Source organism: Penaeus monodon, chromosome 17, assembly GCF_015228065.2.
Source record: "Penaeus monodon isolate SGIC_2016 chromosome 17, NSTDA_Pmon_1, whole genome shotgun sequence".
Lineage (NCBI taxonomy): Eukaryota > Metazoa > Arthropoda > Malacostraca > Decapoda > Penaeidae > Penaeus > Penaeus monodon.
In genome coordinates, this window is record NC_051402.1 from 4,356,997 (window position 1) to 4,370,652 (window position 13,656).

Sequence of the window (13,656 nt, forward strand, 5' to 3'; positions counted from 1 at the left end):
ATGGAGAAGAGAGGAGAGGAAAGGAGAGGGAGGCAGAGGGATGGAGAAGGGAGAAGAAGAAGGAGAGCAGAGGATGGAGAAGGGAGGAGAGGAGAGGAGCAGAGTGATGGAGAAGGGAGGAGAGGAGAGGGAGCAGAGTGATGGAGAAGGGAGGAGAGGAGAGGGAGCAGAGTGATGGAGAAGGGAGGAGAGGAGAGGGAGCAGAGTGATGGAGAAGGGAGGAGAGGAGAGGGAGCAGAGTGATGGAGAAGGGAGGAGAGGAGAGGAGAGGAGAGTCGATCGTGAGGTGGCGGTGTAGAGGATCCAGACTGATGTAGAGAATAATCTGGGTTAAGCTGTTGCTCTAAGAGTCATTAGAATTCAATCTAGTTATTCAGAGGTCTGCCGCAGTTGTCGAAAGAGTAGGTGAGGCTCGATTGATAAAGGGGTTGGAGAGTGGCTAGTCCTCTCCTGTGTTTTTGGTATGTGTCATCCCCCGACTCTTCTATTTCTGTGTCTTGTTTTCTTTCTGTCATCTGTAATTGTCATTCTTTTTTTGTCTCTGCCTCTTATTTTCTCCTCTCTTTCTCTTCTTCTTCGTTTGCTATTGCTTTGCTTCTCTCTCTCTCTCTGTGTCTTTCTATCCTGTCTCCCTCCTCTCTCTCTCTCTGTTTTTTGTTTTCTTTCTCTCTCTCCTCTTCTCTTTATATTGTCTTTTATTCTCTCTCTCTCTATATATCTCTATATATATCATTCATTACATTTATCTATCTTTATCTCCTTCTCTTCCTTTTCTCTTCTATTTTCTTTCCACTCCTCTTCACCATAATAGATATATGAAAGGAAATAAAAAATAAAAAACGTAAATAAATAAAGAAATAAGAAAACGTTCTTTATTTTTTACATTCTGTCTCTTATTTTCTTTCTATTTTTATCGTCTTCCATTGAAGTCAGGTGAAAGAGAAAAAAATGAAGATAGGAAAGAAAGAAAAGGTAAAGTTGCAAAAAGTTAGAAAGAAGAAAGAAAAGTCTGTGAGGTGACGTTAGCCCTTATTTATTATTAATTGGTATTACGGAATTGATTAAAAGTAAAGAAAGGGTAAAAAAATGTAACCAACCATAGGGAAATGAGAATGAAAGATAGATAAGGAAAGATGACAATGAAGAATCGTAAAAAGAAATAGCAAAAGAAAGATAAAGAGGAGGACGTAGTATGAAAAAAAAGAGGTAATTGTGATGTTGCTCAGTTACGGCGAAAGTAAAGAAACGAAAAATACAAAGTGGTAACTTTTAACAGGAGGAGGGAGAGAAGAAATGAAACGAGAGAATAGGAAAGGAAGAGAAAGAGAGAAAAAAAGGAAAAAGAAAAAGCCAAAAAAAAAAAAAGAAATATGAAGATGAAAGATAAAGAAGATAAGGAGGAGATAGAAAAAAAAAGAAGCATTGTGACTGTTAGCTCAGTGTCGACGAAAAATAAAGAAACGAAACGAATACAAAATGGAATATAGATTAAGAATGGAGGGAGGGAAGAGAAGAAAATGAAAACGAGAGACATAAAGACGAGGCAAGAGAAGTGAGAGAGAGAGAAAAAAGAAGAACAGAAGACTAAGTCAAAAAAAAAAAGAAACGGAAAAAAAAAAAAAGAAAAAAAAAAAAAAAAAAAACGAATCAAATGCAAGATGGAAGACGGATAAAGAAAGATGGGGGGAATAGGAAAAAAAAAAAGAAAGGAGGATGAGGAAACGAGAGAGAAGAAGAAGAAAAGAAGAAGAAGAAGAAGAAAAAGAAAAAGAAAAAGAAGAACAAGAAGAACAAGAAGGAGAAGGAAAAGAAGAAAAAAAACCCTGAATCTCTTAGCCCAATTGCACTCCCGGAGAAGGATGGCCACCGTCGACGGCAGAGCAGCTGGGGCAGGGAACGGTGGCCGTGGAGGCGCCCACTCCCCACGCCCACGGCCGGAAAGTGGGCGTACTTGGCAGGCAGAATGCGGACGCAGGGAAAGGCGTTTTAGCCTGGATTTGGGTATTGGGATAAGGTACGAGGGAAATAGATAAATAAGGGTTGGATTTGGGTTGGGTTGCGGGGACGGGGGGGGGGGGGCTGGTGGAAGAGAGGGCAGGGTGGGAAACGAGAGAGAGAGAGAGAGAGGAAATGGAGAATGAAAAGAGAATCCAAGAGGATAACTGGTGATGCAAGGATAGGAGAAAGACCTAAATTTAGTAAGAGAGAGGGAGAGGGAGGGAGAGGGAGAGGGAGAGGGAGAGAGAGACTTCAATCGAAGTGATTCTCGTTAGACTCTCGGATTTTCCAAGAATAGAAGGAAACATGGGCGGGGAAGCTCAGGAGAGAACAGACCTCATCCCCTTGGACGATGGAAGGAGAGGTGGGAAGGGAGGGAGGAGGGAGGGGGGGGGCGAAGACTGCTGTCAGGACCTCTTCATGCCGGGCACACGCGGCCTTCACCCTCGAGCGCTCTTGCATGCTCAAGGATCTCTCTCTCTCTCTCTCTCTCTCTCTCTCTCTCTCCTCTCCTCTCCTCTCCTCTCCTCTCCTCTCCTCTCCTCTCCTCTCCTCTTCTCTCTTCTCCCACCTCCCACCTCCCTCCTCCCTCCTCCCTCCTCCCTCCCCCTCCCTCTTTCTTATCTTGCTTCCTCCTTCCCTCCCCCCTCTTTTCTTTCATTACTCCTCTCTCCTTCCTCCCTCCATAACCAACAAGTTTCAGAAAATTAAATTGGTATTGCAACTGTATTTTCATCTTGGGCAATACATGCATCGCCAAATTTATTCCAAAATTAGTAAGAAGTGTATTAACCTTGTAAAAAAAGATGTAACGAAATTGTATTGAAAAATAGCTGTAACCGTGTTCATTAGCTCTCGTAACATCGCTCGGCACATTGTGAAAGCACATTAAATATTAACGCAACTGGTGAATTTACAGACATTTGCCATGCCTATGCTATAAAAGAGTTAAATGATGCATGGCACCTGATTACATATTTATGAAAGCAACCAGACGTGAGCAGGGAAGTAACATTGAGTCAGGTGTGTGGAGGGGGGGGGAGGCGAGTCCTAATGGAAGCTGTCAGGGTACTTTGGAGTTTTATTGGCGTAGGAATACTATTGAAGGGAACGCTAGGAGTAATTGGAGGCTTTTATGGAGTTATCAGGGTGTACTTCTTTCGCTTCTGGAAGGATGGTGTCGCTGTTTGTCTCTTGTGCAGGGTTGTCTTGTTTCCTCTCTGTCTGTCTGTCTCTATTTCTCTTTTCTCTCTCTCCCTCTCTTCTTCTATCTTTTCTTCTCGTCTCGTCTCGTCTCTCTTCTCTTCTCTTCTCTCTTCTTTCCTCTTCTCTCTCTCTCTCTCTCTCTCTCTCTCTCTCTCTCTCTCTCTCTCTCTCTCTCTCTCTCTCTCTCTCTCTCCCTCTCTCTCTCTCTCTCTATCTATCTATCTATCTATCTTCTTTTGGTCTTTTATCATGTTTATTACCCATCACCCGCTTTTGCTCTCTGAATAAAATGTAAGTGAACACACTCTGACATCAACATTGGACTTCTCTCACACATACACGGCGCCCATGTCATGTCACACATGCACGCGCAATTTAGTTCATTCGGTTTTTTATTTTATTATTTTTAATTTTTTTTATTTTTTTATTATTATTTTTTTTAAGTTTTTTGTTTTAACTCGGGAGAAGTTGAGGCTGAGGTTGAGGGAAGGGGTGCTAGACTGATAGAGGGAGGGAAAATACACGCACACACACACACACACACTCTCTCCTCGTCCTTCTCCCTTATTCCCTCTCTCCTCACCCTCTCCCCCTCGTCCCTCGTCAACACCCCCCCTCCTCTCCCTTCTCCCATAATCTTGCTCCTCTCCTATCTCCTCTTTCTCCTCCCCCTTCCCCCTTCCCCTTCCTCCCCTTCCCCCCTATGTCCCCCTGTCCCCTCCCCTTATCCATCCCGCTCCCTTCCCCTATCCCCCCCCTATCCCATCCCCTCTCCATCTCCCCTCTCCCCCTTTCCCCTCTCCCCTCTCCCCCTTCTCCCTCTCCCCTCTCCCTCTCCCCCTCTTCTCCCTCTCCCCCTCTCCCCCTCTCTCTCCCCCCTCTTCCCTCTCCCCCTCTTCCCTCTCCCCCTCTCCTCCTCTCCCCCTCTCCCCTCTCCCCTCTCCCCTCTCCAAAGGGCACCGATGCCGACTGACTCATCCTTCGGTTATCTGCGTCGACCCCAGAGCCCAAGTATGCGGATTTACTTAATGATTTAGGACACGTGTGGTGTAAGTGGGGGTTGGCGGGGGATGGGGTGGGGGGGGGTCAGCAGGTATGGGATCTGCCTGCGTCATACATACCTAGCGGGAGTGTTTTATGTCTGACTGTACGGCCACTCACTGTGCGTTTATGCGTGTGGTGTGTGGGGGTGGGGTGTGGTGTGGTGTGTGTGTGTGTGTGTGTGTGTGTGTGTGTGTGTGTGTGTGTGTGTGTGTGTGTGTGTGTGTGTGTGTGTGTGTGTGTGTGTGTGTTCGTGGGTTTGTATATACGTGCGAGTGTGTTCGTGTGTTCATTTGCCTGCGAGATATATTTTTTGTGTGTATGCGTGTGTCTGTGTATGTAATATATATATATATATATATATATATATATATATATATATATATATATATATATATATTGTGTGTGTGTGTGTGTGTGTGTGTGTGTGTGTGTGTGTGTGTGTATTTATGTCTGTATGTATGTAAGTCGTTTGAATGACTTGAATAGATGGAGCTACGGAAAGGTAAGGTGAAATGGGGGGAGGTTGAACTTCCTCAGCTTTAAAGTAAATATTGAAGGCTTCCTGTATTACATTCTGAAGTTTCGGGCGTTGTTGGGGCGTCCGCTGGCTTGTTCTAGGGTCGGGGATTCGAGAAGGTTTTACTTTGGGAAGATTGGGCTGGGAAAAAGTAAGAAAGAAGCAAATAAGTGTTCCGTGTCACGTGTATATGTATGTGTTTGTGTTTGTATGTGTAGGTATTTATGTATGTATGCATGTGTTAGTAGTTAGTTTGTCTGTATCTCTCTCTCTCTCTCTCTCTCTCTCTCTCTCTCTCTCTCTCTCTCTCTTCTCTTCTCTCTCTCTTCTATCTATCTCTCTCTTCTCTCATCTAACCTCATCTTTCTCTTTTGTATATATATATATATATATATATATATATATATATATATATATATGTATATATGTATGTATGTATGTAGATGCATACATATTTATCCATCTATCTACTTATCACTCTATGATCTGTCCGTCTATTTGTCTGTATGTCTCAGTAGATCTATTTGTCAAATGCGACTAATATATTTAATCTATCTGTTTATATATTTATCTGTCGATCGATTTATATATCCCTGTTTGTCTATCTCTCTGTCTGTCTATCTACGTATGTGTGTGTGTGTTTATAGTAAGAGACAGGCAGGCGAATGAGCGTACGGGTTTGAACAGGGCCGAAAAGGAGGAGTCCAGGAAGGGAAAGAGAGGAAGAAGAAGAAGAAGAAGAAGAGGAAGAAGAAGAAGAAGAAGAAGAAAAGACTGACAGAGAACTAGCGTCCATGTTCTTTTTTTTCTTCCTTTTTATTATATTCCAATTTTTTGTAGTATACTTTTCTCCTCCTCCTCTTTCTTCATCTTCTTCTTCTTTTTCTTTTCCTCCTCCTCCTGTTCCTCCTCCTCCTCCTCCTCCTCCTCCTCCTCCTCCTCCTCCCTCTCCTCCTCCTCCTCCTCCTCCTCCTCCTCCTCCTCTCCTCCCTCTCCTCTCCTCCTCCTCCTCCCCTCTCCTCCTCCTCCCCTCCTCCCCGTACTCCATCTTTTCCTTCCTCTTTTCCTACTTCCTTTTCCTCTACTTCCTCCTCCGCCTTCACTACAGATAACTTGTGGTATTTGCATTTTGGATATTCACTTTGCATATAGATGTTTTCTCCTCTTTGAAAGTTGCCCCGGGACTAATCCGCGGAGATCCTGTGAACACCCCCACTCCCCTCTCCCCTCTCCCACTCCTTTCTCCCATTCCCCCACTCCCCTCTCCCCCCTTCTACTCCTTTCTCCCATTCCCCCACTCCCCTTTCCCACTCTTTTATTCCCTTCTCCTATTTCCCTCTCCCACTCCTCCATACCCCTTTCCCACTCCTCCACTCTACTTCCCTATTCCCCTCTCCTCTCCCCTCTTCCCTTTTCCATTCTCTTCTCCCATTCCCCTTTCTCACTCCCCTCTCCGTCTCCCCTTCCCCTCTCCCATTTCCCTCCCCATTCCCCCTCCTCATTTCCCTCCCCCATTCCCCCTCCCCCATTTCCCTCCCCATTTCCCTCCCCATTTCCCTCCCCCATATCCCTCCCGCTCCCATTCCCTACCGAGTCCGAGCGTGAAGCTTCGGCCCAGGATTGGCTGGTGGCGTGGGCGGGTTGGTTTTATTATCCTTATCGGCACTTCTTTTATTTTCCCCCTGTTGCTTCTCCTAACTTTCTGTTTCTTGTTTGGGCTTATTATCTGTGTTCGGTGTTTTTTTCCTCTTTTTTATTTCTTCCTTCAGTCAATGTGTATCCTTTTCCTCCGCCTTCCGCATGTCCTTCTCCCTTCATCTCTCTCTTCTTTCCACTCTGCTCCCTTCATCTCCCTCTCTTTTAGGTTCTCCTCTTTCCTCTCACCTTCTTTGCTTATCGCCTGATTTTCTTTCGTCTTTCCGCCTTCCGTTTGTCTTCATCTTCCCTCCTCCCTTCCTTTCTCGCTTACTCTCCTTCCTCTTGTTGTTCTCCCTTCTCCCTTCTCCTCTATCTTCTCTCCGTTCTCCTCCTTTCTGTTCTCTTCCTTTCCTCTCCCCCGCCCTTCCGTTCATCTCCATCCGCGTCGTCCTCCCGCTTTCCTTACCACATGAGCACATTTAATATTGTCTGGATGGGATTGTAAGTTTGGTTCGAGAGAGAATATTGAAATTTGGATCATTTTCAATTGACCGAGTATCAAGTAGGGAAGAGGGGGGAGGTTGGAGGGGGGGTACAGAGAGAATGTGAGTGTGAGTGTGTGAGAGTGTGAGTGAGAGTAAGAGTAAGAGTGTGTGTGTGTGTGTGTGTGAGATAGAGAGAGAGAGAGAGAGAGAGAGAGACAGAGACAGAGAGAGAGAGAGAGAGAGAGAGAGAGAGAATGAAACACTTTCAAATAGTACGAGCGCAAAAGTGAGAGTAGTAGAAAGGGAAACATATATCATTGATGTTATTTATACTTCATTACCAGAAATATATCGCTACCTTTACACGGGGGTTGCTATCAACGTATGATATATATAGGCCAGCGTTTATCACGCGTAAATACAAAGTTACTACATATATATATATATATATATATATATATATATATATATATATATATATATATATATATATATATATATATATATATATAATGTCTCTCTGTTTCCGTTAAGGTGAGTGGGTGTGTGGGTGTGGTAATGCACGAAGAAACTCTACGGACACAACACGGCTTACTTCAACCGGACAAGGACGGCAATGCCAAAGGGAAACGATGATACCTTTTGTTTTTCAAAACGACAGTCATAGTGTAGCCAGGTAAATACTGATTAGCTCAGGTAGCCACTCCCTGTGAATTAACCGAGATTATTAGGAGGTATATATAGAACCGAATGGGGACGCCATAACTTTTTTGTCGACTGATTTGCTCGTTTATTACAGTTATTGCTCGTAATGTTATCGTTAATGTTAATCTTAGTGTTTATACCCCTTACCTCCATTCTGAATACGAATACTATCTGTTGCTTTCGTTATTCATTTCAAAATTTTTACTATTTATTATTATGGCTCATTTGTGGCGGGAGCAATTATGTGTTTTTTTGTCTTTAAGAAAATGACGTTTATTAAACATTATATCTGTCACCGGTAAGGAATAAGTAATTATTGATTTCTTTTTTCTCTTTTGACAGGTAAGATGGTGCGAGACATCCTGCTCAGATGGTGCTGATGGATAGTGAGTTATGGTGATGGTGCGTATGGTGAAGGCTGCTTTGTTTTTAGGGAAGTCATCCCTTATCAGCCATTTTGTAGAGGGATGACTCTTTACAATCTAGTGTTGAGTGAGTGCTGGCGAAAGTGAAAGTGTTATGCTAATGATGGTGTTGATTTCCTGGTGGAGGTGATGTGTTGGTGATGTTGACCTTGCAGTTGAGCAAATTTTGGTGGAGGCAATATAGTTGCAAGAAAGTCATACCTGGCTGCCAGGTGATATTTTTTTTCAGTTTATATTGTATTTCACAGAGAATGTTATTGCTCTTGACAATTACTTTGTTAAAGTGATAGATAGATATGACACATGTTCATCTATCTATAGATAGATGGATAGATAAATAAATAAATAAATGTGTGTGTGTGTGTGTGTGTGTATGTGTATGTATGTATGTATGTATGTATGTATAATCATATTCTTATGTTCTCATATATTTTTTCGTATGTGCATTGTACTACCAGCTATATTTAAGTCGTAATTCGAGATATAGTACGTATAAAAGGCATATTCGCACTCACTCTTGCCGTTGTGTTGATACGGCTGTTACCGTTACATTCTCTTGTCCGCCCATTTCCTCATTCTCTCATTCGCTTATCCTTTCAGTCATGGATTTATTTATATCATGTTTTCGTCATTTATGAACTCATGCACTCGCTTTCCTCATACAGAACGGGTGATTCTTATACAAATTCAACCTCTCTCGCTCAAAAAAGAAAAGAAAAGAAAAGAAAAAAAAAATAATAATAATTCTCCAAAGTGTCGTAAAATATGTGTCATTTGGGCATTTGCGCGAGGGTTGAGCAAGTCGAGCCGAGGGCGTTTGGCATCGTGAGCGACAGAGGCGTGACAGGAGGGCGCGTAGAATGGTGCTCCGTGACGTCGCGGCTAAAAATAGTTCCTCCCCAGCGGCGCCGCCGATTCGTCGAGGCCCGCGGCGTCATGGGCGTCAGGCAGGCCTCGTTATCGCTCATGCTCCTCTCTCTCTCTCTCTCTCTCTCTCTCTCTCTCACTCTCTCTCTCTCTAAATATTTCTCTCTCTCTCATTTCTCTCTCTCTCTCATTTCTCTCTCTCTCTCTTCTCTCGCCTCTTCTCTCTCTCTCTCTCTCTCTCTCTCTCTCTCTCTCTCTCTCTCTCTCTCTCTCTCTCTCTCTCTCTCACGGCACGCAAGGACGCAAACACACATGCACACGCACGCACACACATACACACACACACACAGGCACACACGCACGCATTCGCATACAGGCAAGCATACACGCACCTGAAGTGAAGGCATCGGCCATCGTGTCACGTGACTGCCGGCTTGGCACATGACCGTTCCTGAAGTTGTTTATTATTGACGAACTCTTTCGGAGAATTAAGAAAATAGAAAGCTCGAAAACGAAATAATAATAGTCGGGATCACAAATGCACATATTTTACATTTAAAAGGAACAGGAGTTTCTAGGTGTTTAGAGATAATCGAACCTCGCCAGCTTCTCCGACTGGGCGATATCTTGACGAAACTGTTGAGGAGACAAGGTTGGTCAAGGATGGGGGGGGGAGGGGGGGCTTGGTAATAAATTCCTCGGGAAGAAACCGGTGGGAAGGGAAATGCAATCAACCGGGGTAAGGGGAATAAGAGGGAGGGGAAAAACACAATTGAAATACCTTCCTATTTTAGGAACCCTTCAGATGAGGTTCAGGTAAACTCAGAAGACATTCCGAGTAATTGCAGGTGAATGCAAGATGGCGAGTCACGTATATATTTCCTCTGTTTGTTTTGACCTTTTTCTTAGCTTCTCGGTGAGTCCAAGTTAAATCCGTCATTTTCTCTCGTCGGATGATTTAAGATGGTCTCCTGAGTGAACTTGCGCCAGTGTTCGTAAATAAGACATTCCAATCTGACGCTTCTCTGAATTCCGTCGGTGGGAGGGGGAGGAGGGGATGGGAGGGAGGGGGTAACAGTTCCAGGAAAGCGGGGCGTGTGTACAGAGATCGCAGCCATTCTCCTTGCCCTCCCCTTCTCCCCTGCTGTCTCCACTCCCCTCTTCCTCCTCGCTTGTGTCCCTCCCCTCCTCTCCTCCTCCTCCTGCGGTCCCCTCTCCTGTCCCCTTTCCCCCTTGTCTCATCATTCTCCCCTCCTGTCCCCTCTCTCCTCCCCCTGCTTCCACCTTCTTTTCTCTTTATATCTCTTTCGCTCCTCTTCTCCCTCCTCCCCTCCCTCCCTCTTACTCTTGTTTCCCCTCCCCTTCCACCCCTCGCTCTTCCACCCTCCCCACTTTTTCGACTTCAATCCCTCTCACTCCAGCCTTTCGTAATCCTGCCCCACTCCCTCGCTTCTCTTTCCTTCCCTCAGTCCCTCCCGCTCCCTCCGCCCTTTCCTCTCTCCTATCCCCTTCTTCTCCTCCCCTCATTCCCTCGCTCCCTCCCCCTTTTCCATATTTCCATCCCTCTCCCTCCCTCTTTCCCTCTCTCCTACCTCCTTCCCTCTCTCCTATCCTCTTCCCTCCTCTCATGCCCCCCCCCCCCCCGCACGATCGCTCAGTGGGAGAAACATCAGTATTTCCGGTCCTTTTTAATTTTTTTTTTTCACTACATTTTTCTTCCTTTTTTGTCCTCGTAAGTCAGGATGGTTCCCTTTTTATGTTCTTCAATATTCTTGTTTTTTTTTTTTTTTTTTTTTTGTTCTGGGGAAAAAGAGAGAAGGAAAGACAATAAATAATCATGCGACGAATGAATGACGACCTTTTGATATGCGCGACATGCTCAGCTTTTTCCCTGGGTTACCCCCACTTTTTGTATATATTTTACTGAACGTTGTTGCGTGTATATGTGTTGGCATAGTCACGCAAACGTATTCATAGTTGTACACACATATACGTATACAGAGGCACATAGGCAGGCAGGCAGCTAGGTAGACAGAAAAGCAGGAAGGCATGCAAACATGCAAGCTGTCTGGCAGGCACACAAGGGGATAGGTAGACAGGCAAGCAGGCAGACAAACAGGCATGAAGGCTGGCAAGCAAAGATATATACTAGCGGACGGAAAGACAAATAGTAGGGCAAGCAGGCAGACAAACAGACAGACAGGGAGGAAGGCAAGCAAGGAAGCAAGCAGGCAATCATGCAAGTAGGCTGACAGTCAGTCAAGAAAACAGACAGTTAGGAATGCAGGCTGGCAAGCAGGCTGGCAATCAAGCAGACAAGCAGGAAGGCAGACAAGCAAACATGCAAGCAGGCGGACGGGAAGACAGTCGGGGAGGCAGAGATCAAGGGCGATCGTATTATTTTAAAAATATACAGCTGATGATTATTCATAGAAAGTTTGTTTATAGTCGCAGGTGGGAAGCACGTGGCATGACCGTGAATATGAGAAAAAAGTTGGAAAGTGAAAAAGGAAGGAAAGGAAAGAAAGTGATTCGAGAGAGGAAGTGAGGGAAGGTGAAAGAAAAGGAAGGGGAGAGAGAGGAAAATGAGGGAGGAGATCGAGAAAAGTGGAGTAGATAAGTGATGTGGATGATAAGGTAAAGGAAAGCTTTAACAACTATAAAAGGGGAGTTGGAAAGAGGAGGTGCAAAGAGGATGGGAAATGGAATAAAGGGGAAAGGAGACTAAGAATGAAGATAGAGAATAAATAGGTGGACGAGGAAATAGCGTGTAAAAAAGATGAGTTTGTGTGTTTTGATAAAGAGGGCAGGTAAATAAGCTTTGATGAAGAGAAAAGAGAGAGAGAGAGAGAGAAGAGAGAGAGAGAGAGAGAGAGAGAGAGAGAGAGAGAGAGAGAGAGAGAGAGAGAGAAACACATACACATACGCTTACACATACAGACGGACCGACAGCCAGGCAGACAGAGGCAGAGGCAGAGGCAGAAACACATGACTGACTGAAAGTATGTGTGTTACTTCTAGTCTCCACACAACTTTGTTTATCTCGGCCGTGTGTACACACAGGTCGGTCATACACTTCGCTTTACTACACATTTTGTTTTCATTCTTATTTTCGTCCTTCGTATCGGCGTCCATCCTACCTACCTTTGTCTCCGAATGCCTGTCTAGTCCGCTCCTTGCCTTATGTTTTTGCGAGGAAGAGAGATTGTTTACATTTTGTAGACTGAGGAATCTCGCATTTCAGTTTCATCCCCCCATCCCTCTTACTCTCCCCCCACCATTCCTTACTTCCTTCCTGCATTTCTTACCCCTGTCCCTCACCCCCCCCCATCTTCCCTACCTTCGTTCCGTCTCCCCCTCCCCCTTCCCCCTCCTCGCTCCTTTCATTCCCTATCCCCCCCCCCCCCCAGATGCAAACCGCGTGCCAACTTCATAAGTGTGGCAGGTGGGGTTTGTGCAGGCGGTGGGAGGGGGTGTGATGCTAGCAGGCAGGGGAGGTGGGGGAGTTCGTGGCTTTGGTTGGGTGGGCGTGGGGCAGGTGCCAGTGAGGGTTTCGCTGATGCCACGGTGCCAGTGCCCCTTTAGCAAGCCCAGTGTGTGAATGCGCCCGTGCCCTGGGGTTCCGTGCCCGGCACATCGCCCGTTCGTCACGCCCTCGTATCCCATCGTGTGATTCGCCGTTTTTTTTTTCCTGCTCCTGCGCCCCCCCCCCCCCCTTTCGTTTCTCTCTTGCTCGTTTATTTCCCCTTTTCCCCTTCCGTCTCGCTTCTCCCCCGCCCTGGCGTCGCCACCCCCACGCCTCTTCCCGTCGCCGCCCGCCTTCGCCCTGTCCCCGCCGACGTTGCGTAAGCGCCCCGTCTCGTCGTCGAGGCCGATATGCGGACGCTTTCGGCGACGCTGACGTAGAGGGGAGGGAGGAGGACCGAAGGGCATGGACGTCCTGGGGGAGGCATCCCCGCTCGTGAAAGGGGGCATTGCAGCTCCTGCCGTCGGTGAGTTGCGGAGCCAGAGTGACCCCGCGGACAATCGGAAGGGAGACAAACTGCGGACGTGACCTTTGACCTAGCAAAAGGAGAGGTCGGATTTTGCCTTTGAGGTCGAAGCTTGATTTGAGCTGAGGGTGACTGATGTGGTGCTGTACAGTTTCCAAGGAAGTGGTACGGAGGAAACCAACCCGTGTGTAGTTTCGTATAGTTTTGCAGTTACGCTACATATAGCCTCTGACGCAAGTACGAGGTAAAAAAAAAAAAAAAGGAAAATGGATATAAGCATACAACTGAAAAATCGAAGCATGCCACAAGTGCCAGAAGCACTAGAATAAAAAGAAACAATAATAATAATTCTTAAAAAATCGCAAAAAAAAGTTCCTTGGAGTGGAGTGACTTCCCCTTCGCCATCGCTGCCTAGGTCGCGTGACTTCCTGCAGCCTCCACAGACGTCGAAGCCTGCGCTCGAGTCGACGTGAAGGGACCCTCCTCGGCTGAGCGATCCTTCAGGTGAGCGATTACTCTCGAGGTGGATTTAGGATTACGTGTTAATTACTCGTTCATATATATATATATATATATATATATATATATATAATATATATATATATATATATATATATATATATATATATATATATATATATATATATATATAATATATATATATATATATATATATATATATATATATATATATATATATATAATATATATTATATATATATATATATATATATATATATATATATACATACACATATACATGTATAATTTTTTTCCCA

General features: G+C 45.1%; 1 protein-coding gene across 1 annotated transcript; it reads right to left on the reverse strand.

The window, feature by feature from the left end:
* Positions 1 to 3,048: 3,048 nt before the first annotated feature.
* LOC119583204 (lysine-rich arabinogalactan protein 19-like) lies at positions 3,049 to 12,551 on the reverse strand. The gene is made up of 3 exons (XM_037931682.1): positions 12,315 to 12,551; positions 4,745 to 4,906; positions 3,049 to 3,096 (listed from the first exon to the last, which is right to left on the reverse strand). The coding sequence occupies exons 1-3, from the start codon at positions 12,549 to 12,551 to the stop codon at positions 3,049 to 3,051; spliced, it is 447 nt and encodes a 148-aa protein (XP_037787610.1).
* Positions 12,552 to 13,656: the final 1,105 nt, after the last annotated feature.

Excerpts from the sequence above, each read along its gene's own strand:
- LOC119583204 (XM_037931682.1), bottom strand. The coding sequence starts at position 12,551 with ATGGGATACGAGGGCGTGACGAACGGGCGATGTGCCGGGCACGGAACC. Across the intron at positions 4,907-12,314 it reads CCACCTGCCACACTTATGAA|CCCAATCTTCCCAAAGTAAA; the intron begins GTTGGCACGCGG and ends ACTTTTTCCCAG. Across the intron at positions 3,097-4,744 it reads CCATTTCACCTTACCTTTCC|TATTCCTACGCCAATAAAAC; the intron begins GTAGCTCCATCT and ends TCCCTTCAATAG.